Genomic DNA, 25,089 nt, shown 5'->3' on the forward strand with positions numbered 1-25,089 from the left:
CCTTTAGGTAGAATAGGAGGAGCACGGAGCTGCAATTCACAGAGTAGGTTATAGGGATTTGTTAATTCAGGATGTTATTTGCTTTTTCATTTCAGCAGACTTCGAAGGGTATAAGTTCGCAAGCATGTTTTGTTCATAAATTGTGTCCATTTGCTAACTTTTCTTTTCTGTCACAGGCAGAGTTACGGGGCGGTACTAGCCGTGGAGGAGTTTGACGCTGCTGTTTCGGCCACGGGCAGTTTCCCGATGGCGGCAGTGAAGCCAAATTGAAACGACGGGCACCGAGTCCTTTATGGACTGTTGAGTCGTCAACAACATTCAGTGGTCCCGAAGACTTACTGCTTGACAGTTTATAATTAGAAGTGGAGACATCCACTACTCTGCAAACCGGAAGTGACAAGTATCCCCGAGAACTATATGATCATGACAAGCCTGACAAACCAACGGGCTACCTTAGAAGTTTAAGGAGATGTGACATTACTTAGGGCTGGGTCCGATCCCAAAATTTTGTATGACTAATAAATGTGATTATGTGTTTCCAAATATACACAAGTTGTCCTTGTGATTATTAGGTTATGTGTAACCATTGCATGATGTCTTAGACCCTGAAAGGGGGGGTGTTAATGGGGATGGCCCCGCTATGGATGGTGGGCACAGGTAAAGGAAACAGGCAACAGCATTTAGTAGCCCAGTGGGAACATTATTTTGGATAGTGATGGGGAGGTAGGGGAGGGAGACACCACCTCATCCCAAGGAGGCAGCCCACATCAGCCCTTAAATCCTGTGGTTGCCATGTTGCAGCCAGTCATTGATATACAGGACACATCAAGCAGTGAGTGAAACTATTATGGCCAATGACTGCACTTGTAGTCCACTGCTGTTCTTGAGCACTAGAGAATACAATAAATAGCACACCAAAAAAACTTACCACTGCAGGTGGTGGCAGCACAAGTCCACCCTGTCTAGCCATCATTCTGCCCACCACTAGCAGCAGTGGCCATTAATCGGGGTTGGAACGAGGTCTTCAACAATGCACCACTGTATGTCTCGCCAATAAGTGGCGCCCTCAAGTGCCAATGGGAAAAGTGCATGAACTGAAGCACCAATAAAAACATTGCACTACTCTCCGGAATCACTGGACTGCATTTTGACCGGGCAGATAATATTTTGATCCCGATTCATGGAACTTTTAGCACTTTGCAAAGTGACTTTGCACTGTAAAAATACATTTTGCACTTCTTTGGGAATCAGGGTGTTTGTGGGCAGTGCAAAGCTGAGCTAGAAATTCCATGAATCATGCCCATAATGTTATTTTCCTCCTCAGTTGCATTAGCAACGGTAAATACCATGAATCGGGCCCCTAAAGCTTTCTTCAGTCAGTCCTAAAAAGAGGATTTGGGAAGCGCAAAAGCACATTCGGCTACTCGTGGGCCTTAAGAGAGACAGGAGAATTACCACCACCCCCATACCATGTCCTTTGTTTTTCTTTAGCAGCATGCGTCTGAAGCGGTGTGAAGCAGTACAGACTCAGTTCTGATGTGCATGTCTGCCCCACTAGGCAAGAGAGAGTGTTTGCTCTGTGTGTTATTCCCCTTCCCCCTCCAAAGCCATGTGCCCTGCCAAACAAGCATTGGCAATGCCAACAGTTTGGGCTTTTGTGCAGGCATGGAAAAGGCACTGGTGTAGTGGTATTAACTGGCCATTGATCCTCGCAGCTACAAAATGGTGCGAGTACCTGGGCATATAATATCAACTCAAGACCAATGCCTAATACTTATACACAAGCCAAAACTGTTGGCTTGGCCATTGCTTGTTTTTAACAAGACTTCATTACAGGACATGAACGGTGCCTATAAATGAAGGGGCTGAAGGCAGACCTGTTTAAGAAATCTTTATTACAGCAGTAGTGTGTTTAAAACTCCAATTAAGGGCCCAATTAATGGAAAAGTGCGCAGAAATCCTGCAACGCCTGCTCACCAATAATGTCACTGCAAGAGCCTGCACGCAGAAGTATTTCTGCGCTTGTTCGTGCAAAGTAAACATATACGCAAGTCGCGGCTGGAAGGCACCTGAGACGCCCCAATGCAAATCTAAAACAGCCACCTTTGCATGCTCCCACGGCACGAATACACGCACCCTCAAAACAGTGCGTAAGGTCCACCGCAGACAGGCTTACTCCGCGGGGACCCTGCGCGGGGTCTCCCGTAACTGTTACCCACACCCTGAGAACATGTGTACAATTTATCATAATTCAGGTAAAACACTAAAAATCTTTGTGCAAACCACCATAAACTGTTCCTGCACCCCGTGGCCATTTCCTGGCCGAGTGGTTGCACAGTCGGATCCCTGAATATGTATTGTTCCACATAATAGTGCGCGTGCGATGGACGGCCTGCAGGCTGTCCCCCGTAACGCCCACTTTTTTGTATGTTCTTACCCATTTTCTGTGTTCTGCTCCCATTCCCACCCTCTGCGCAAGTCACGCCATGCTGTGTGGTGTCTCGCGCAAGGCACTCGGCCGCTCACAGGGGTGTGCCAGACCTCTGCAAAATCCACGCAAGTCCAAGGAAAATCCTGCGCATTCGATTCCATGAATCGACAAACAGGATTACGCACACAGTTTGCTGCGCAAGTTCCCTATTTTCCACGCAAATAATTCCATAAATCAGGCCCTACATCATTAATTCTAAGAAGACTGCTTTGAAAAAACACTGGCAGGCCCTTTGAACACAAAGTTTGATGGCAAGGCTTTGTAAAGATAGCTGAAAGAGATCACGGGAGAATGTGTTTTGGGCGGGGAGGGTCATGAAGTGGGTGGGAATGGCCATAGGGATTAGTATGGTCATGGGCAGTCAATGGGTGGGAAAATAACCAAACACCTAAAAGCTGCTAGTCCTTCCTCATATGCCATTTCTCCCTAGCTGTTTGTTTGTTTTATTACTTGTATTGTGCTCCAGGGCGCATTGCAGAAGGAGACTTACAGCTTGGTTACACAACAGTATCATATTAGGCAATTTACAATACCCCACAATATAACATAGCATAATACCGTACAAGTTTAACTCTCATCTACACAGTAGACAAGAAGGTGTACTTACATACAGATCTTATATACAGATACTAACACATACAAATTACAGTATCACAGAAAACAAAATAGTATACAATTTGGCTGCACAGTGGAGGTGATAATGTACAAATAATGCAGGGAGGTTCCTGAATACTGAGTGGTTCATCTGTCACGAGGTGACGTCTGACCTACTTGTCGGGATCATTGTGCCAGGTTATAAAATTCTGGCGGAATTTTGGGTATGTTTGATCCACTTGCAGAGGCAGGGGTAGAGAATTCCAAAGTAGTGCCGCTTTAACCTGGAAGCATCGTCCCCCTACTCTAGACAATTTAAATCTGGGGACTAGGAGACTGTTCAAGCTGGATGATCTGGTATGCCTAGTGGGGATAGTTTTAGTAAATCTGTCTACGAGGTAACATGGTGGGTACTCTAAGGAAATAGTTTTGGCTTATAGCACCGCCTACAGCTAAAACTCAAAAGCCCTCTGTATCCCTTCACCCCTGGGCCGTCTGGGAAGGACCATTAGGCATGGTGCATTCCTTTCCTTTTCATCAAGAAAATGAAGTAATAGCACTTGTCTGCGGTTCCTTTATTGTAGTCACTGTAGTGCGTTTTCTATCTAGCAACACAGTAGTCGCTATGGCAGCCTCCACTGGTGATAGACAGGTCATAAGAATGGAGATTTAGAGATTTTAGAAATGGCCAACGTTTTGTTTTTATGAGCCTCACATGCTAAGCTCTATGCTATGGGTCTTACCCAATGCCTAAAACACAAACTACTGCCCTCTATCGGGAACTTATATACTTTTTTTAAATGCTCGCTCAATATTCACAGTTGAGCCCTTCTTCCTCTCTCTCTGCAGGCCCTACTCTAGGGTCTGAAAAGTGCATATTTTCAGATGTTTTGGACTACATCTCCCATTATCCCTCACGATTAACTATGCTGACTTTGGCTCATGGGAGTTGTCGTTTTAAAAATCTGCCATACCAAAGGATTCAGACGCCTACCTGGCTGTGTAGCGTGGAGACAAGGTTGAACTTGAACAAAAACCTATGACTGATACTGAACAGAAAGTGTCACAGTGGCATACATTGCAATTCTATGACAAGACTGGAGGCGAGCATTATGCTTCAACTTCTTTAATTTACTACTCTTCAGCAGTTTCAACAAAACCAACTAAATCAACAACAAACACTGAGAAAATGTTTCAAAGGAGTTTTCTTGCTTTGGAACTACAATCCCCATAGTCTCTGTAGTCTATTTCACTCCATGCTCAGCTTATGACAACTTCCTGTCCCTGAGCTCCTCCTCTTCTTTTACTGCTCTTCAAGCAGATAAGTTCCATTTCTGTTACCTCTGTATATTGTCTAATATGTATAGGATTTAGCAGATTAGGAAAGATTTATGTGGTTTAGATTGTGTAAAGAGATTCCTTGGCAGGCAGGATTAGCGCTGCGCAGGTAGGAAACTGATTTGTTATATAGTTTTAGCAAGCTTTTTAGTGTTCGACTTTCAAGCGCCGTGTCGCGACGCGGGACGGAGAGCCGACACTCGAGCAGGGTTCCGAGCCGTGCTGCGGGTACTCACAAGAGCCGATAGCCGCCCGCGGAAGCTCCATGAGCCCCCTCCTTCGCGGAGGCAGAGGCCCAGGAGCTCCGCAGCGGCCCGGCGCTCTGGCCCCCTCCCTCGCGGGGACGGAGCTTGCCGGGAGTGCTGAGAAAGCCACAAACAGCGGCCCCCTCCTTCAGGAGGGCGGAGTTTGCTGCAGTTGCCCGCTTCCGCGTTCGCATTGTTTACTGCGACGCGGAGTGGAGCACCAGCAGATAACCCTGCCCGGCGGTGAATAGTGGAGAGATCCCGCGAGCGGATCATATTAATAATTACATCGGAGCTCGCTCCACGTGACACGTCCGCGCAGGGCGAGTGTGTTCAGGATAATAAAGTAAAGAGTCGAGCAGCGAGCTGAAAGACTCAGCAGCAGACAGGCTAGGAGCCTGATTCAAGACACAGTGCCCACCCCATACCAGTCTCCCATCACAGGCTATCAGGAATTGAAATAAGTCTGGTGGAGCCACTTGAAAAAAAAAAAAGGAAATTTATATATGATAAAAGACTATTACAGATTTTATTGTGACAGTATAAGCCTCCTTGTACAACAAGCAACTTGTGCAGTGGAGAGGTTCGGAAGCACCTATACAGTGAAAGGGGCGTGCTAAAACACCGTGATCGGTATCCCAGGCACAGTACCTCCCAGGATGTCGGATTTTAAATGGAGCGAAGAGGAGCAGTCGCTCGACCTAGCTGCCAGCTTCAAGGAGGTACTAGGAAGCTCACTTATAGATGCAGTGGCGCAGGGAGTGAAACCTCTCCAAGACAGGCTGGAGTCACTGGAGCTATTCTCCACCAGCCCATAGACAGCACAATATGGACTGAGCGCACGCCCACAGAACCCTCAGAAGCAGGGTCGAAGGGGAGTACAAAGGCCCGAAAGAGGAAGACCTCTTGCGACCCCCAGGGCCATGTAGAAGGGGCAAAAGAGAAGGCCCCGGAGGTAGACGACGCTTTTGCAGAGCTCCGTGAAGCATATTTGCAGCGCCAGACTGTACTGGACCTCATGACCCCCAATCCAGGGGAAGAGCAAGATGGAGAGGAAAACCCGGGCTCGGAAGAGGAGCCGGAGGAAGGAGACCCCGCCTCCCAGGAGGACGAATTAAGGGAGGAGGAGGATATAAGACCCAGCGGAGAGAAGAGAATCTGCAAGGAGAAACACCTCGAGGAGGTAGAAGAGGATATGTTCGATCCGGACAGCATCCGAAATCCGAGGTCATCAGACTGGCAACCATCACCGAGAGTGGCCCAGTACATGACCAAGAGATTGAGGAAGGCACTAGACAAAGAGGTGCGGCAGCACCTGCGTGCAGAGTCCCCGAGACCAGACCTACCGGGGAAAGTGGCCGAGATGCCAGAATTAGACCCCAAGATGCTCACCTTCGTATCCAAGTCCAGCAAGGATCCCCATAAAGGGATTGATAGGTCTTGGAGGAGTTGCCAGGAGAAGGTTCTCGACTTCGCAGGGCCGCTGGCGAAAATAATGGACCTGGCAGAAAGAGCAAGAGATACGGGAGAAGAAGTAGATCCCCACGCCCTAGCAGGCTGGGCACATAGAGCAGTATGCCTTCTAGGGAATGCGAACTGTGCCATCGCCTCGCCTCAGAACGCCGGAGAGGACTGCTGCTGAAAATAGATTCGAAGCTCAGCAACCTCGCGTCGTACGAGGTGGGAGAAGCAGCACAGGGACTCCTCTTCGGAGAGACTTTTGGAAAGGAAATGGGCCGCTTCGTCGGCACCTACACGTTGCTAGAGAAAGCACAAGCATCTATCCGCAAGATCTTCCCGAACAGAGTTTTTGGCGGGACCAGCCGCCACAGGGGTCGCTCGGCTGGTCGTAACCAGGGAGGTTGAAGACCCCAGAATCCCAGAGCCCAATACTGGGAGAACAGGCAACAAGACTCCTTCCCGACCAGAGGGCGATTCCAGAGAGTACGCAGAGGGAGAGGAGCTGGCTGTGGACAAGGCTTCTCGCAAGGCGAGAGCGACATATTACCCTCCAGTGGGAGGGAGAACTGGTATGTTCTGGGGAAACTGGTGCGCTCTTTCCAGCGATGCCTGGGTGTTGCAATCAGTACTAGTCCTACAACTAGAATTCGTAGAAACCCCCGTACAAGCGCGCAGACCGCACCAGCAGCGTCTAGAGCGCACAGAGCAGAAGTTGCTAGATTACGAGCTATCGCAGCTGGCGATAAAGAGCGCCATAGAGAAGTGTCAGAGAGACCCCAATTTCGTAAGCAATATGTTCTTAGTTCACAGAAAGGAGAAAGTACGACCTATGATAAATTTAAAAGAACTAAACGGCTGGGTGGTTTACCGACATTTCAAAATGGAAGACATCCACCAGCTTCGGGACACGCTCAGGGAAAATGATTGGCTAACGAGACTAGATCTGAAGGACGCTTACCTGACGTTCCCAATAGCAGAGGAGTTCAGGACATTCCTGGCTTTTCGTTGGAAAGGGCAGCTTTGGCGATTCAAGACCATGCCCTTCGGGCTTGCATCAGCTCCCTGGGCCTTCACCAAGCTGATGAACCCAGTGGCAGCAGCAATAAGGGAGAAAGGCATAAGATTGATTATCTACCTAGACGATCTCCTGCTGCTAGCCGAGGACCGAGAGACACTCAGATATCGGACAGAATGGGTCCAGGACCTGCTAGCATCTCTAGGTTTCTTAGTGAACACAGAGAAGTCGGATATGGAACCAGCGCAGAGGCTGGACTTCCTAGGCTTCGTCCTGGATACCAGGAAAGCGACTCTGGAGCTTCCAGCTCGAAAGATCCGCGACATCAAGAGGGAATTGAAAGGGTGCTTACAGAAACAAGTAGTCTCTCTCAGGACCGTGGCGAGGATAGTGGGGCTCCTAGCGGCCTCCATTGAAGCCATATTTCCCAGACCCTTGCATTACCACGCACTGCAGAGGCTAAAGATAAAGCATCTGCAACAAGGCTTGAGATATCATCAATTGGTACCTTTGGATCCAGAATCCAAGACGGAACTGGAATGGTGGTTGAGGAATATGGACGCCTGGAATGGGCGTGCCATTTTCGGAGACCGCCCGAATCTAATCATAGAATCTGATGCCAGCCGACTAGGCTGGGGAGCAAGGTGCGGAGAACTGCAGACAGAAGGGAAATGGAGCGAGGAGGAACTTCATCTCCACATAAACTGTCTGGAGTTACTAGCAGGGTCATTTGTGATCAGAGCTTTCACGAAAGAAAAGATGAGATTGTGCGTTTTACTAAAGATGGAAAACATATCGGCAGTGCGATACATAAACCATCTAGGGGGCACCAAATCTAGAATGCTAGCAGAGCTAGCGAAGGATTTCTGGCACTTTTGCCTACAATCGGAGACATCAGTCACTGCAGAGTACCTACCAGGGACATTGAATGTAGTAGCGGACTGGAACTCGCGCTACCTCACAGACTTCAGCGATTGGAGACTGGATCCAGCAGTGTTTCGGAAGATGAGCGAGAGATGGGGCCCACTGTACATAGATCTCTTTGCATCTCGACTGAACGCGCAGACAGCAATATACTTCAGCTGGAGACTAGACCCCAGGGCTTGAGGGACAGACGCATTCCTTCAGGAATGGAGCGGAGGCCCTCACTACGCTTTTCCCCCGTTCATGATGCTGTGCAGAGTACTAGCGAAGTGTCGGAGGGAGAAGGCAGAGCTTCTGGTGGTTGCGCCACTATGGAAGTCGCAAGTGTGGTTCCAAACGTTGATGGAATTGGCAGTAGACTGTCCGAGGATGTTCCTGGGCGGAGTGCACCTGCTCACGGACCCAACTGGGTTGTATCATCCTCTGAGAGTGAGAGGGTACTCCCGCTCATCGCGTCCAGGATATCCTGAGACGCTGGGCGCTGCCAGGCATTTCGGAGCAGGCTGCCCAGCTCAAAGCAGAGTCATGGGCGCCGTCCATGAGAAGGAGCTACGACGCGGCTTGAGCCAAGTGGTCTAGCTGGTGCAAAGGGAGAGGTGTTCATCCCATTTCTGCACCTGTAGTGAAGATTCTAAATTTCTTAGCGCAACTATTGCAAGGCGGAAGAGCTTTCCGTACTATAGGAGTATACAGGTCCGCGATATCCGCAGGACACCTACCGATAGAGGGAGTACCAGCTGGAGAGCATCCAGCAGTGATCAGACTCATTTGAGGAGCGAAATTTAAGGTGCCTCCGGAGACGTGGTATAAGACAGTCTGGGATGTGCGAGTCGTCCTTACGCTATTAGAGAGTTGGCCAGGGAACGGATATCTATCCCTGAAACAATTGTCGGGCAAATTGGCAATGCTATTATGTTTAGTCTCATGTAAACGGGTATCGGACGTAAGAGCATTGGAGGTGAATAGGAGATCGTTTGGGCCCGAGGGCATAACATTCTCAGTTGTACAAAGAACTAAGACAGGTACATCTACAGTACACTATCCATACTTCATGAATATGCCTAAATGGTGCGTAGCAAGCTGCGTCAAAGAGTACGCGAGTAGAACAGCAGAGCACAGAGCAGCGAGTACAACGCAATTACTTATAGCGCGCAGAAGGCCTTTTCAGGGCGTATCCACAGCTATTATTGCCAGATGGGTTAAATAGATCATGTAGGTGGCAGGAATAGACGTAAAGAAATAGGGAGCACACTCAGTGCGAGGAGCTATGGCGTCTAAAGCATTCAGGACAGGAGTTTCTCAGAGATATTATGCCAGCTGCTGATGGGATGAATTATCAAACTTTTAAAGAGTTTTATTTTAAACCGGCCGAGAGTTTAGCGGTCACGGTGTTGGGAAGCTTTGAACAAGCATAATGCTCGCCTCCAGTCTTGTCATAGAATGAAGATTACCCCTGCTAACTGCACAGGGAGTATTAATTCTATTAAAGACTAGGAGGCGAGCATTAAATTCCCACCCAAGTTATGTATTGCATTTGATATGTTGGATTGTACATGTGTTGAAATGATTTTGTTATGAGCAATGACATGGACGCCACCCTGAACCTTCTGTTTGCATTATTCCTAGGGGAGGATCAGAAGAATAATTGAAGCAAGAGACTAGCAGTAGCAGTCAACAGGAGTTGAGGAAGTTCGACATTCAGTTGGTGTGGTTCAAGTCTTCGCCTAGTTAGCAGGACTTTGTGTGGAATTGAGAGTGACTTTTTCAGAACAAGTAAAATAAGAGGAGGAGCTCAGGGACAGGAAGTGGTCATAAGCTGAGCATGGCGTGAAATGGACTACAGAGACTACGGGGACTGTAGTTCCAAAGCAAAAAAACTCCTTTGAGACATTTTCTCAGTGTTTGTTGTTGGTTTTGTTGAAACTTCTGAGGAGTAGTAAATTAAAGAAGTTGAAGCATAATGCTCGCCTCCTGGTCTTTAATAGAATTAATACTCCCTGCGCAGTTAGCAGGGGTAATCTTCATTGAGGATCTTTTACAAAAAACTGATTGCCACCTAGGAGCAAAAATGAAGGGGGAAAACATGTGCAAACGTGTGCCTTTTAAAACATATTGGACCAGTAACATTAATCAAAACTACAAGCTGCAAAGTGCCCTAAGAAGGGGGCGTTGTCCTCCTTGTGCCATTCCAAACCTGGCTGTAGATACATCATCCCATCTCCATCATCCACCATGCAGCACCTTACCTTGGCCTCCATCGGAGTCCACTTCGGCGCATCCAGCCCTTGAGACAGAAAGGTCTGCTTGAAAGATTTGATCATGTCAACTATTTTGAGCGGCGGATGAGGAACTTCTGGAAAACCTGCAAGGAAGAGCGAGGGGAATTAGGAGCTGGTGTCTTTCTCGTAGAAAAATTACCCAAGAGCACAAAGATGCTGCCCCCTCACCGCAACCACCCACCCACACACACACAGTAGGCCTCATTACTGGAGTGACTTTGCACTGGTGCATAGAGACTTTGAACTGCCAACAAACACCCTGATTCACAGAGCGATGCAAAGAGTATTTTTACAGTGCAAAGTCTCTTTGCACTGGAAAAGTACTCTTTGCACTGTGAATGAGGCCCATTTAGCATGCAGTGCAAAGTTACTTTGCACAGCACTATAAATTCCATGAATCAAGCACACTGCACTGTCTGTTGGCTACAGACATGGAAATAGATTGCAGTATCAAAGCCATCCACACTCACCCATGTCATGCATTTAGAGAAGAAGGATATCCCCACCCCTCACCCGTAGGGTATTAAAACGAATAAAAAGAACTTGCTGGAAGATCACAGCTGCAGAGTATACCGGAGACAAGTAGAGTATTTAATACTCTGCATTATATGCTACAAAGTAACATGACTATATTGAGTACTCCATGCATGACATTGTTTTGCTTCAGCTACACCATGTCTAAAAGTGATAAAAATGGGCACTCTATGGGTCTGATTCACGGAATATATTGCATGGTAAATGGGGACTTTGTGCGCGAAACAGCACGCAAATCCCTGTTTGCCGAATCATGGAATCATCTACGTGGTATTTTTTTGTACTTTGCGCGGACGTCACGCACGCTCGGCCCGGCTCTGCGATCGGCTGTGTGCCTTGCGCAAGACTCCACGCAGGGGGTGGTCGTGGCCTGTGCATGGACCGGAGTAGGGGGCGGAACATGTAAAATGAGGAAGTGTTAGGGAGAATTCTCATTCTATGGCTAATTTCCCTCACCTAGTGAGTCCCCCAGCAGCTTTGCTGGATTTCTGGAGTTTATTTTTTCCATTTGGTTAGAGTGTGAGCCCTTTTCCCACTCTTACATATGTTTTGCCATGTGTATTTTTACTGTTTGTGTGATCTTGGGCTCTGGAGCACACCACTCCACGAGACCCACCTTTTTGTGTGTGTTACATAGCACCTTCAGTGCAGTGACACAGGGTTGTCTTTGAGACTTCCCACGGACTCCATTTTTCTGGGGCTGACTACTGTCCCCCAGAAACAGGTAAAGTGTCATTTACTTTATGTAGTCATTTAAAAACTACAGACCCAGTACACCCCATTTTACATGGAGTACTGGAAAGGGTTAATGCCTATCCCTTTTTGTCTGTGCCTCTCTGAGCTTTGTTTTGCTCTTTTAACATTTAAATATATATAAACGTGGTATTGTTCAAGGCTATTATATTAGCCTCGAACATAACCGCTTGGCCAAATACTCTTTCTTTTGCTTCCGGTCAGGTTTATTCGCCATTTCTTTTTGTTAAAGTCCTTCTTGTGTTTTACTTTGCGCGGCAAACCAGGTTTGCCTTCTTTGTGCACCGTCTTTTGGCGGGCTTCTGCAAAGAAGCCTTCCTCTTGGCGCCTGGGTGTCTAGGTGGGCTGTATGTGAGGGAGGGGTGTAGTCACCCCCTGCACAGGGTATTCTAGGAAACCCAAGTCGCACTTTGCCATGATTGGCTGAGGTGGGTGTCCAGGCTGGACAACCCCCCCCTGCTGGGTGATTGACAGCCAGGCTGTGTGAATGAGGGTTTTGCTCATTAAAAGGCAGGTCTCTTGGTCTAGAAGTCAGAGTTGCCTCTGGAACTACAAGGAACCGAAGAGAAGCGGAGAGAACGACGGCTGCTGCAACTACCCCGTCCCGGTGAAGCCCTGCTGCAGTCATGAGCGATCTACCCTTCAACGACCAGAGAAGATCCTGTCCGGAGTCTTCTTCCCTTGAGCCTGGTGGGGTCAACCAGCTCATCTTCCACAGCCAGAGCATCCTCTTCGTGGTCGAAATCGCTGCACACTGCTGTAGTGGTCCGGATAGCCATCTGAAGAGCCTCTCCTGTTTTGAAGGAGCGCACCTTTTATTCCTTGTCGCTGCTGCTGTCTTCATCCCTGTGTGGTGCAGACCCCCTTCAGACGTCCTCCTTCACAACGAAGCTCCAGGAACCGTGGGTCTGCGGGAAACCAACAGGAACAACTGCCAGGGCACCAGCTGCACCATTGGAATACGGTACTGTATTCTGCTTGAGGAAACTGGGTGAACCCCTTTTCTTCATCTCCAAGGCTTGCCCTTGTCTTCCCTCCTTCTTATAACTTTTGCTTCCGAATATTGACAAGATCGAAGTACTTTTGGCTATGTTGAATCGTGAACTGTCTGACTGTGTGATCTTCGGCAACAGGCGCCTGGTGTCACTTGACCCTGGCCTTGACCTTTGACCTTGACCTGGCCTTGACCCTTTGACTTTTGAACTCCTGTCTCTAAGTGTTTCTCGATTCTGTCTGCCTAACCAAAATATTGCCTGTGATTTTTGCTCCCTCACATTCAACCCACCCAGACACCCAGGCGCCTGGCGGAGAGCTTCTGGGCAGAAGCCCGCCAAAAGAAGGTGAACAAAGAAGGCAAACCTAGTTTGCCTCACAAAGTAAAACACAAGAAGGACTTTAACAAAAAGAAATGGTGAATTAACCCAACCGGAGCCAAAAGAAAGACGATTGGGTCAAGCGGGTTTATGTTCGAGGCTAATATAATAGCCAAGAACAATACCAAGTTTATCTAATATAATCGTGGTAGAAAAGTTAGGGTAGATACCACTGCCACCAGCCAAGTCTAAATGTTAAAAGAGCGAAACAATGCTCTAGGAGGTACAGATAAAAAGGGATACGAATTAACCCTTTTCAGTACTCCATGGAAGATGGGGTGTACTGGATCGGTGGTAGATTGACTAAGTAAAGTTAATGGCAACTTCACCCTTTTCTGGGGGACTGTAGTCAGCCTCAGAAATGGAGTTGGGGGAAGTCTCAAAGACAACACGGTGCCACAGCACTGAAGGTGCTGTGTGACACAAAAAGAAGGGGGCTACTGAAGTGGTGTACTTCAGAGCCCACAATCACAAAAACAGAAATACACATGGCAAAACACAGGTAAGAGTGGGGAAAAAGCTCACACTCTTACCAAGTGGAAAAAAATAAACTCCAGAAATCCAGCAAAGCTGCTGGGGGACTCACTAGGTGAGGGAAATTAGCCAGAAATGAAAATTCTCCCTAACTCTTGTAACGCCCACATTTTCCCTTGTTCTTCCTCATTTTCATTGTTCCGCCCCCTAACCTGCCCACTGCAGAAGCCACGCCCATGCTTTGCGTGGTGTCTTGCACAAGCCACTCTGCCTCTCGCAGTGACGTGCTGAGCCTGTGCGAAGTCCACGCAAGGTAGGGAAAAGTGCCACGCATTCGAGTCCATGAATCGACAAACAGGATTTTGCATGCAGTTTGGCACGCAAAGTCACGATTTTCCACGCAGATAATTCCATGAATCGGGTCCATAGAATGCAAGACGTTATTCAGGCAGATAGAACTTCTGTTTCTTAGCAAAGTTTGAATTAGACTTAAAAAAGCCATAGGTAAAAATGACTACCTAATTGTTTTGAAATTTTATATCACAAGGTACCAGTCGTTGGGAAAGGGCAAATCACAATAATGTAATGCAATATCTGTACAGGAAGACTAAAAGCGTCTCAGCACCTACATCGGACGGATTCCCTGGTCAGTGGGCACTTCCTCTGTTACATGTATTCTCCAAGGTACAAATTAGCCTCTAGAAGACTGCACAATTAAAACCCCATATTAGTTATCTATAGCTATGACATTTACTACTTGGCCTTGGAATTGTGTAATCGTACCAGTTTCACAGATGTTTGACGTAGGCAACAGAGTCTCTTACAAGTGTGGTCACAAAGAATTAGAAGTCTGGATATTTGGGCATCTATTTTGATGCATCTTCATTATACACTAGCTATCCTATGATGTTGATTTAACTATCTATTGATGATATTGTACAGAAAAACGGTGTCAAAAGTACATTGTCTTCCTTTCAGTCCGTCAAGACTCTTGCAGAAGAGGATAAAGTCCTCGAAACGCGTCAGCCACAGAGAACGGACCTATGTTCATGTTTTTGATTTGCTCTGCACACTGATTCTTTGTGAATCAAATAATATGTATATTTTTACAAAAAATCTGTTTGACTAATAATTTTCATTTGAACATTGATTTCGTTTGAAGTATAATAGTAAGTTATTTAAATGTCCATTCGCTGTTTTTAATAGCATTTGATAGTGTGCAGGGGACGGGATGATTTGCATGTCGAATCACTTTTTCTCTCTTTAACAAAGGTTGGAGACCCATGCCCTAGCTATAACACAACTTTCTTTGCTATGAAGCTTAGCCCTGGTGGCTCACTCTGTGCTGAAAACAACTGTTTCAATAGTCTATAACTTTGAGCGACTCAGATGTTTTTGGTCAAATAAACTGACCAAAAAGAGTCATACCTTATTGGAATCAAACATTCACCAGATTTAGACTCCATGTTAGGTGAGTTAGAGGAAGAAAACATCCAAGGGGATAAGTCCATAGTCCGCTAGACCCTTCTTTGGCGCATGATGTGCAACAGAGACACAGAGTTCATTCATCAAATCAGTAAATAAGGGGACATGTCAAACCTCAAAAGAACATTCTGCAGAGGAGCAAAGGAAACCATCTTGCAAAGGAGCGACCCATAGAAGATGGAGGGGAAAAAAAAGAACTCTTCCATCATTCATAGAGATTTATTGTGCAGCGAGTCTTCTGGCAGTGTGTGTGGCAGCATCTGCCCCACCATGAGCCTGGACCTCTTGTTACCCATTGATACCTCAGACTCCAAGGCCTTGCCTACATGGCCTGGGCAGTTTTCAGCTAGTGTGCTGTCTAGCTCTCCAGAGACGAGTAGTGCTACTATGGGACTTACTGCAAATAATGACAATCATATCCCCTAGACCCCTCAAGACCTAGTCCCAGAACCTAGATGCAGGATAGCGCAGCAGACGTCACTGCAGACCCATGCATTTCTGGGCCCCAGCCAGTGCAGCTGCAGCATACTCTGCCACACTCCCATCCCAAAAGGGACACTGATGGGTAGACCAACATCCTGGTCCACCGCTATAACGCCTCATAGATTTAAATTTTGATATTTAATTAGATGGTGCAGTTTGGTTTAAAGATCAATTTACTTCCTTCCTGTCATAAAGAAAGAGTTTGCTGCGATACGTTAATGTTAAATGGCCATTTGAGGAGATCAGTTTTTACCACTCATCGAAATGTATAAAGTTTGGAATGTCGTCCTTCTGTTGGGGTGGGGGTTCGGAATGCTATTCCAATTGGGAGTAAATAAAGATACGTGTCCCAACAGGAAAAAAAGACTTGCGGTTTGCTAGTCAAACCAATTAGCTGCATCCTGTTTCTCTATCTAGGCAAATCCCTCCAAACACTCTTCCTAGTAGATGTGTGGTATGGAATCTAATCTTCTTTGCTGAAATATACACCTTTAGCAACCATATATGCCTCCCAAGTCACATCTCATGAGTTAATCAGTGATGCATTCTATGATTCAAAAGGGATAGGACATTAATTTGTAGAAAGTGTTGTAATAATAAACACATACAGCTTATTGATCCAATCAAAATTTGTTCTGTATCACAATTTATTACAATTAAAAAAATGCAAATAGAAACGTATTTGATAAAGGAATAGTTTTCTCAAACTGAGAATTTAACATATATTCAACATATTAAAGCATAAATCAAAAGCAAAAACATTTCAGAATATTGGCATGAAGTGAATTTGACATGCGTAAATTCATTACATACAGTAGTACTGTTATTAGGTCATTCATGACAGGTCAGTGTCTAAATATACAAGCAATATAGCCTCATAGTTACATTCATTGCCAGATTCTATAATTAATTCAAATTAGAAAAAAAAAAAAAAAAAAATGTCCTAGATAATCAAATTAATCTACTCAGGGTCTACGTAGGGTGCCTGCAAAGATGAAAACGCTGCCCACTAAAACCCGCTTAGTTGAGTGTTGCCCAAGCAGGTGTCTTCTATGTTTTGGCATGGATTGTTGTGTGTAACGGTTTTCTCTGGACCAGAGTCAGATGTAAAGAAAAGGGGACCTCTGAGGAATGAAAAAAAAGTATGAACGAATGGAAAAAAGACAAATCCAAACAAAAAGAGGAAACCACTAAATGTGTATGATAAAAAATTATTTAAAACAGGGACAATTGGCTCCTGTTGCAAACCTAAAGTCTGTACTGAAGTCAATGCTCCTCAGATATTCATGATAATATAAAATCTAGACACACCCAAAGTACAGTGGGTGCTATAGCGTATAAATACATGTGAAAAACACTGAAAAACCAATTTGGACTAGGACTTGAGCAGAGAATGAGTAATGAAAAAAGGACAAGAAATCAAAAAGAAAAAGGAAAGCAAAAAAGACTGCATATGCTGTGAAACGTGATGACAAATTTAGACATAGGGTGAATCCCCCCCCCCCAGCAAAATGAAGGAATTCAAAATGGGAGAGCACTCTTACTGCTAATGGACACGCTTTTGCAGTAGTATATCTTAAACGCGTGACAGACTACGGTGTTCCACTTGAGGAACTAAAATTAGGTTAAGGTAAAGGATATATTACTTTGAATTGAAAGGAAAGACATTTATTGAGAGTATATTTGTGAAGAGAAATCTTGTTGACAGTTCAACCCTGCTAGTTTGGACACAATCATGGGCTCTGTGTCAGCTAATAGGCCATTAAGGGTCAAGAGGCTGGGCTGACATTATGAAGTATAACCATAGGTCAGTATTGTCAGAGGCTGAGGCACTGATTCATAGAATATATTGCATGGAACATCGGGACTTTGCGTGCCATTCTGCGTTTAAAACCCTGTTCGTCGATTCATGGAATCGACTGCACTGGACTTTTCCGGAACTTGCATGTATTTTGAACCGGGCCGGCACGCCTCTGCGAGCGGCCCGTTGCCTTGCGCAAGACAACTTGGAGAGAGTGGCCGTGGCCTGCGCATAGACTGGAGTAGGGGCGCAACTCACAAAATGGGGAAGAACAAGGGAAAACGTGGGCGTTAAGCGGTACTGCCCGCGCGAGGCGATCACACACCCACAACTGCGCAGGTAAAATCTTATTCATGGACCTGACCGCGCAACCTCACTTCAGGGAAATGACCCCGCAAAGCACTCGATGTAACCGCCACCCGAAGGCAGGCATACGGACACTTGCGTATAGGAATCACTGCGCAGAGATAAGATCGCATGGTGGATTGAGGGGTTCTGATAGTAGTTAGGGATGTGAGTAAACAGTGTAGCGGGGTGCAGGAATGGTTTACGGGGGTTTGCACACAGATTTTCCAGGGTTTTACCAGAGTTATGGAAATTTGAATGCATGTTGTCAGGGTGCCGGTAATAGTTACTGGGGACCCCACGCGGTGTCCCCGAGGTGTAGGCCTGGTTGTGGCAGACCCCATGCACTGTTTCAAGTGTGCATGTGTTCGCCCCCAGGGAGCACGCAAAGCTAGCTGTATCTGGCTCTTTTTACTTTGCGTGGGGGCATGTCGTGGGCGTTCCCGCCACGACTTGCATGCACGACTTGCATGCACAGTCACTTTGTTTGAACAATTCCATGAATACGCGGAGCATGCAGAATAACTTCTGCACGCAGGCCCGCACAGAGGCCTTTTCGGCTTTGCAGGATCTTTGCACACTTTTCCATGAATTGGGCCCCGAGTGTGCAAGCCTGAGCATTATCAAGAGTTCAGCACCCCATCTGGTGGTTGCTAACGCTTCACACGGCATGAAATTATTATAGAGATCATTGAGTGGACATGAAGCCGATTGAGGTTGCAAGACTGTCACTCAGTTATGGGCTTCTGTATTCCCCAAAGACACACTGAACTCGAACTCAAATGGACTGTTACATTAGCTCCCATGATATTATTGGGGAGTGGGGAGGGGTCAAAGATTATATGCTGGTCCTGCTCGTTAAATTTGTGCCAATTTATAAAAATCACCCGATAGAAAAGAAGTCCTCTCTTCACAGAATGTAACAGCCAAACCCTCCCCACAAACATCTACAACGATTGGAAGCAGAGCTACCTGCTTCACCAGCCCTACTCCTTGCTGAAGGGCGAAGGCTTCTGCAGTTCAGGGCCTGACCCTTTTCAAATAGTGAACTGCATTGCTCCGTCTTGCTGTCGAAAAACAGGCAGCAAGTAGCAGCAAGTGCTTTGGTCGGTGTAACCCACAGGACGCAGGAGTATATATGGAAACAATTAGTCTTCAAACTGAAACCGCAACAGCCATTGTAGGCAGGGCCACCTGGGCAAATGCCTGGGGTGCCATTAGTCCGTCCCCCGCCTCTCCAGCTCGGGGGAATCTTTTAAGAGCTCCCCCGAGCTAGGTGGTGGGAGAAGGTGCAGGCAGCAGGCGAGGCGCATTTAAAAACAAGAGGCTGCTGATGCTTTTGCATCGGCGCCCTGGTGAAGTGATTACCTCCCTGCTCTGACGCGGGTGTTTTTAATTAGAAAAGGGTGCTGATGCTTTTGCATCAGAGCCCTATTCCAGTGGTCATCTCCCTGATCGAGAAGTTTAAAAAAAAAAGTGACACTCCTCCTCCCCTCCCCCCCCCAAGCATTGACCTAGGGGGCGGAGGAGCACTGATTGCAGAACTCGCAGGGGCACCGATTGCAGAGCTAGCAGGGGCACCGATTGCAGAGCTAGCCAAGGGACTGATTGCAGGGGCACAGCAGTGGTCGAAGTGGGCGGGAGCGGTCAGGAGCGGTGCTCCTACTTCTTTTAATTAAGTTTTACTGTTCCTATACTTTTATTTTAAAAATGAACTGTTCCGGTGTTGTATGGTATCCTGCATCCCCACGGTAGCTTGTGGGAGGCAGTGTTCGGCAATCATCGGAGCCACGCTCACTTGGAGAATATGGAAATACAGCCCGATAGCCCACCATCCAACAGGAGCTACAAGGACATCACTGGCCAATCCCAGGAAGAGAGCTGTTGGAGGGCGGGCTATCAGGCTGTTTTTCCATATTCTTATTTTTACTCTGTTTGTATGGCTGTAGCCATCTGTGGGTGGGCGGGGTATCCAAGTGAGCGTGGCTCCGGAGATTGCCGAACACTGTCTCCCACAAGCTACCATGGGGATGCAGGATACCATACAACACCGGAATGGTTTTGTTTTAAAATAAAAGTGTAGGAAGAAGTTGAAACTTGCACTTTCGGTGCACTGCAGTGAACGTTCCCCTAAACAGCAAGCGCATGAGTTTTGGAATTTGTATTGTGCGTGGGAGTGGGTGTGGCGATGGGGTTTGTGGGGAGCAGTGCAGGCCATTAGGGAACATAGTTCCACTACTTCTTTCCGTACACTTTGAACACTGGGGCACAGCGCTTTTGAAAGCAAGAGAGAGGGCAGCAAGAGCCTTCTACAACGTCAATATCTAACCGTGACGGAGCATGTTTAAAGCATGAGTCACACAGTATATATGCACACTGCACTGCCATGTGGCTGGTCATGCAGTAAATGCCATTTCTGACAGGAGTTACTTGTTTTTAGGATTAGCCTAATGGCACGAAGCCACATCTCATACTCCACTCTAGTATACGCAGGGCCCCTCCCTGAGAGTGCTTGGACCCCGGGAAGAATGGCATCAGCTGTGCGGTACTGACAGGTGGTTAGGCCGTTTATGTCAGCCTGCCAGCAGCTGCAGTTACAGCTTTACTCACAAACACAGCAGGCACAGCACGGGCCGTAGTAGGAAAGTGTTCCTCTCACAAACACAGTGCCGATGCGGTACAAGCAGCACTCAGGCGCAGACAGGCTAGGGCCTGGGGGCACGGCCCTCCCAACACTGCGTGGGCATTTACAGATGTTAATGTCACTTTGGTGGGCCAAACTACATTTGCTGCAGGCCCCACCCACTTGCAAGAGAATCCTGGCTAGGCCTAGCTTCCCTCGTGCACAGAGAGAGACCAGCCTGACGTCAGCGGGAGGCGGGTCACTATTCTGGGCGTCTAGTTGGAGAATGCTTGCTTCCTGGTCTTTTCCTTTTGGTTTGCCACTGGGCGGTGTACAGGCTTCTGGTGTTGTGTTGGCCTCGAGACACGGTATGTACGGTATGTTTGTACGCGGTGTAAGCAGGCGAATTGGATGCTAGGGCCTTGCAAGCTGTTTTGAAGATGATGCAGGACTTTTGGGTCAGCCTGCGTATTTTCCACTCCTCTATACAAATATTACAATTTTAAACGCATTTTTTTAAAATGACTTTTTTGCCATGGGACATGCCACCACTAGTGCTGGAAATTTTGATTTGAAAAGGGAATCCCACAAGGGCCGGGGTGGGGCGGAGTTTGGTCGTGCGGTGCCCGAGTAGGCGGGGATTAGGGTGGCGGAACTGGCAGTTGACCTCTGATCAAAGGAAATGTCCAAAATAATAGTTTGAAACAGCGCTTTTTCTTTCATGCTGCTTCTTTTCCAAACAAATATAATCAATTACACTTTAATCCACTTCCATGGCACTGGTGATGTTTCTTCACTATGCGGATAATAGTTTCGACCAGTGTTGCAGGTCAAAACTATTAACTTTAAAATGCACAATTGCATCCCATTTTTCTTTTTTTTTTTTTTTAAACTCCCCCTTGGGTAGTATTCAAAAAGGGTGATTTCTGTTCGCCATAAGCAACGTTTTCCTTTACTTGAAGCACACCCGGCACAGCTCCTGCAGCTCCCCTCTGAAAGCAGTTGGGTGGCTGCATCGTGTGTGATAGTTTCAATGTTAATAGCAGGGGTATTTACTTATTCATGCAATGTTTGGCGGATACCTGTATATTTAGTTATTTATGCAATGTTTGTCCGATAAATAAATAATCCGGGTCCATGTATCCGACAAACATTTCATAGATAAACAAACCGGGTCGAGGCTGAGGACCGGGTTGTGGCCGAGGACTGCAGCCTCCTCTTGTGACTCGTACCACGTTGTGTGTTATTTGCACATTCCCTTTCAGTGTAGCTGCAGTGCACAATCACATAGTCTTCCACAAAAACACAGAACCGTTTCGGGTGCGAGAAAAACACAAAGATATATAAATATAAATCGAAACCTATTGACCGTTTCACTGCTTGGCTGTCTAGTGCTTGCTACCACAGCCTTGCAGTTCCATAGCAGTCAACAACGGGAGTTTAATATCACTGCTCGTCATGGTACTCATTTTCTGGACCAGGGACGGATGAAAGGTTAAGCAGGCCCAGTAGAATCCACATAGCTGGCAGGTTGCGCACAGATCACAGCACGTGCATAAACATACTGAGCTGCCTCTGCAGCTTGTTTTTTTAATTCAGGCAGTTTAAGGGGTGGGGGGGGGGCAACAGACATTTTTCCACGGAAAGGCTGATTACTAACATTTGGCCCAGCCAGGGGTGGACTGGCCTATATGGAACTCTGGAGATTTCCCGGTGGGCCTCTGCACCCTGGGCCTCTTTTGTGTAGTATTTCCAAATGTTCTTATAGGAACAGCATTGGGCTTGCTGAAAGTGTGTCATATGGGGCCACTTTGAACATTTTTTCCAGGGCCTCTTTCAGTTCCCAGTCCACCCCTGGGCCCAGCCACTGCCTCTTTCACGTTTCATAAATGAATGCTCGGGTTATTTACCGGTAATCTTAATTACTCCTAGTCCTACTCTTCCTTGTCACAGTACATCATGAAGTATAGTATAACTCCTCCCCTTAACCCTCAGCATCCAGTTTAATATATTCAAGCCAGAGCATATTACCCCCCCCACCCCCCATCCCTGCAGGGAGGGAGAGGAGGGTGGTCAGTACAGTGCAGAAGCCCGCCAAAAGGACAAACAAAAGATACCCGACCTGGGTTAGGACTATAGAGAAAGACACGAGAAAGAAATTAAATCAAAGTTCTGGCAATAAAAACCTACCGGAGTAAAGTTAATATTAAAATAAACCGGCGGTATGTTAGACGCCGTCAGTAAAACTGGTAGCCTCGAACAATGGGAAAATCCCATAGGAAAATATTTGCAGTCGAATATTTATGGTAGAAACCACTGCCACCAGCCAGAAACTTTTGAGAGAGGGACTTTACGGTACCCCCCGCGAACATGAACACTAGGGAAAAACTATTAACCCTTTCCAGTACTTCCATATTAAGGTGGGTTGTACTGGTTTTGTTCATAAGGATTGACTAGTAAAGTCAATGGGGACTTTACATGCCCTGGGAGACAGTAGTCAGTCCCAGGGTATGGAGTCTATGTTTGGGGGTCACTACGACACCCATGTGGTACGGCACGGAGGGTGCTGTGTACCACACATGTAAAAAGATGAATCCTATGAGGGTGAGAAAAACCCCATAGACCATAAGCACACAAGATAGCCTAAAACACACACTAGCAATTTGTCTAGGAGTGGGAAAAAAAAGGTATCACTCTTAGCAGGAGAATAAAATAAACCCCTCAAATCCAGCAAAGCTGCTGGGGGACTCTACAAGTAATGGGAATTAGCCTTAGAAGAGAATTCTCCCCAACAGGGCCAAAGTCAATAGGTCAAAAGTCTTGCTCGAGATCACATGGTTCAGGGTAGTTTGCGGTAAAGTTTGTGCCACAGATTCCGGACGAGGTTGGTTGGCAGAAAAGTTAGTTCAAAGAGAAGAGAAGGACAAGACCTCAGATTGGAGTAAGATTTCAAACGCTTTCACCGCGGTTGAACGAAACTAACAACCGATTTGCACAGTACCTTAAGAAACTGTAGTTTAGGCGGATGTTCCTGGTAGTTCCTGCAGGCTCACGGTTCCTGAAGCGACTGTCAGACTGACAAGAAGTGGGAAGACTGGAGGGTCCTGCACTACCCAGGGAAGAAACCAGCAGAGAGCGAAACAACGAATAAAAGGTGCGCTCCTTAAAACCCAAGCAGGGTCCGACCTTCCTGGCTATCCGGCCCACTGTAGCTCTGTACAGTGAATTCGACCAGAGGAGGGGTCCTGGCTTGCAGTTTGGGCGAACTGGTTGGTCCCACCAGCTCAAGGGAAGAAGATTCCTGGAGTATCTTCTCTGTTGTCGGATTCTGAAAATTCGGACCTGCAGCAGGGCTTCACCAGGCAGTTCAGTCATTGCAGGGGTCCTCTTCTGTAAGATCCTCCTTGGTTCTTTCGTTACAGTGGTGACTCTGCCTTTCCAGTCCCACAGACCTGCTTTTTATGCAGTTTTCCCCCCATTCATACAGTCTGGCTATCAATCAAAGAGCAGGGTGGCTATCCTGGCAAGGACAGTCACCCAGCCAATCAAACAGGAGTGCGACTTGGGTTACCAAGGGAACCCATGGCAGGGGTCCGAAGACCCCTCCTTCACATCCTGCCTACCCAGACTTTCAGGCACCATAAGGAGGGCTTCTGTGCAGAAGCCCGCGAAATGACAGCGAACAAAGGGACCAAACCTTGTTTGGCACGCAGAGTAAAACACGAGAAAGACATTTACAAAAAGAAATGGCGAATAAACCCAGCCAGAACCGTAATAAATTATCTATGGTCAAACGGGTTTATGTTTGAGGCTAATATAATAGCCAAAAACAATACCATGGTTATTAAAGATAACCGCGGTATAATGAATAGGGTAGTTACCACTGCCACCAGCAAAGTCTTGATGTAAAGGGAGAAAAACAATGCTCCAAGAGACACAGACAAAAAGGGATAAGAATTAACCCTGGGTCTGTGGTTTAAAGGGACTAAAATAAAGTTAATGGCAACTTTACCTTTTCTGGGGGACAGTAGTCAGCCCCAGAAAATGGAGTCAGTGGGAAGTCTCAAAGACAACCCTGTGTAACTGCACCGAAGGTGCTGTGTAACACACATGAAAAACATGAGGCCATGGAGTAGTTGAGGCTCCAGTGCCGAAGATCACACAAAAAATGAAAACACACACAGCAAAACACATGTAAGAGTAGGAAAAAGGCTCACACTCTTACCAGGTGAAAAGAATAAACCCTAGAAATTCAGCACAGCTGCTGAGGGACTCATTAGGTAAGGGAAATCAGCCATTTATGATAATTCTAACAACTGGCATCTGTAGTACGAGTGGTCAAAGGGGGCTGGACCAGGGCAACCCCCATCCAGAGATTTTGAACCCACAACCACCACAGCAAGTCGACCCTCAGAGCATGCAACACTGGGATCAAGGCCTTAAAAGCCCGAGAAGCCAGGAGCCAGTGGGCAAGCAGATACGAGACGAGAGGGCGTAGATGAAGAAGAGCCCAAGGGACCAGGGAGACTCAAGAGGCCATGTATCCCTGAAGCATGAGCAACAGGAGAGCCGTGACACTCTGCTGCCTGAGAACCCTGCCAAGGACAGATAGCAGGCGCTGGACTCTCTACCGAGACAGAAAACCCCACCCCATCCTGACGCAAATCTGAGCCCAATGAATACCAGATCCTGAGAGGGCTCCAGTTGAGACTTCTGCCAGTTCACCAGAAACCCCCAGTCCTGCAATACATGGAAACCAGTCGGAGGTGTGCCAGGACCGTCTGCCGGAGGGCCGCCTTGACCAACCAGTCATCCAGGTAGGGAAAAATCTGAATGCCCCCCAGGTGAAGATGTGCCACCAGGGGAGCCAC

At 47.1% G+C, this 25,089-nt stretch overlaps 1 protein-coding gene and 1 long non-coding RNA gene across 2 annotated transcripts in view; one reads left to right on the forward strand and one right to left on the reverse strand.

Moving 5' to 3' along the window:
* The window catches only part of LOC138532962 (uncharacterized), a 157,105-nt gene extending 156,579 nt beyond the window's left edge, over nucleotides 1–526 (forward strand). The window contains exon 6 of the long non-coding RNA XR_011284868.1: nucleotides 177–526. This is a non-coding gene — a long non-coding RNA (uncharacterized lncRNA). The remainder of the gene's footprint in view (nucleotides 1–176) is intronic.
* The window catches only part of LOC138532935 (heme-binding protein 2-like), a 59,242-nt gene that overhangs the window by 25,300 nt on the left and 8,853 nt on the right, over nucleotides 1–25,089 (reverse strand). The window contains exon 2 of the mRNA XM_069641108.1: nucleotides 10,315–10,430. Within this exon, the coding sequence (XP_069497209.1) occupies nucleotides 10,315–10,389 (75 nt within the window). The 5' untranslated portion in view covers nucleotides 10,390–10,430. The remainder of the gene's footprint in view (nucleotides 1–10,314; nucleotides 10,431–25,089) is intronic.

This window comes from Ambystoma mexicanum, chromosome 1q, assembly GCF_040938575.1.
Source record: "Ambystoma mexicanum isolate Mex_15411 chromosome 1q, UKY_AmexF1_1, whole genome shotgun sequence".
Taxonomy (NCBI): Eukaryota; Metazoa; Chordata; class Amphibia; order Caudata; family Ambystomatidae; genus Ambystoma; species Ambystoma mexicanum.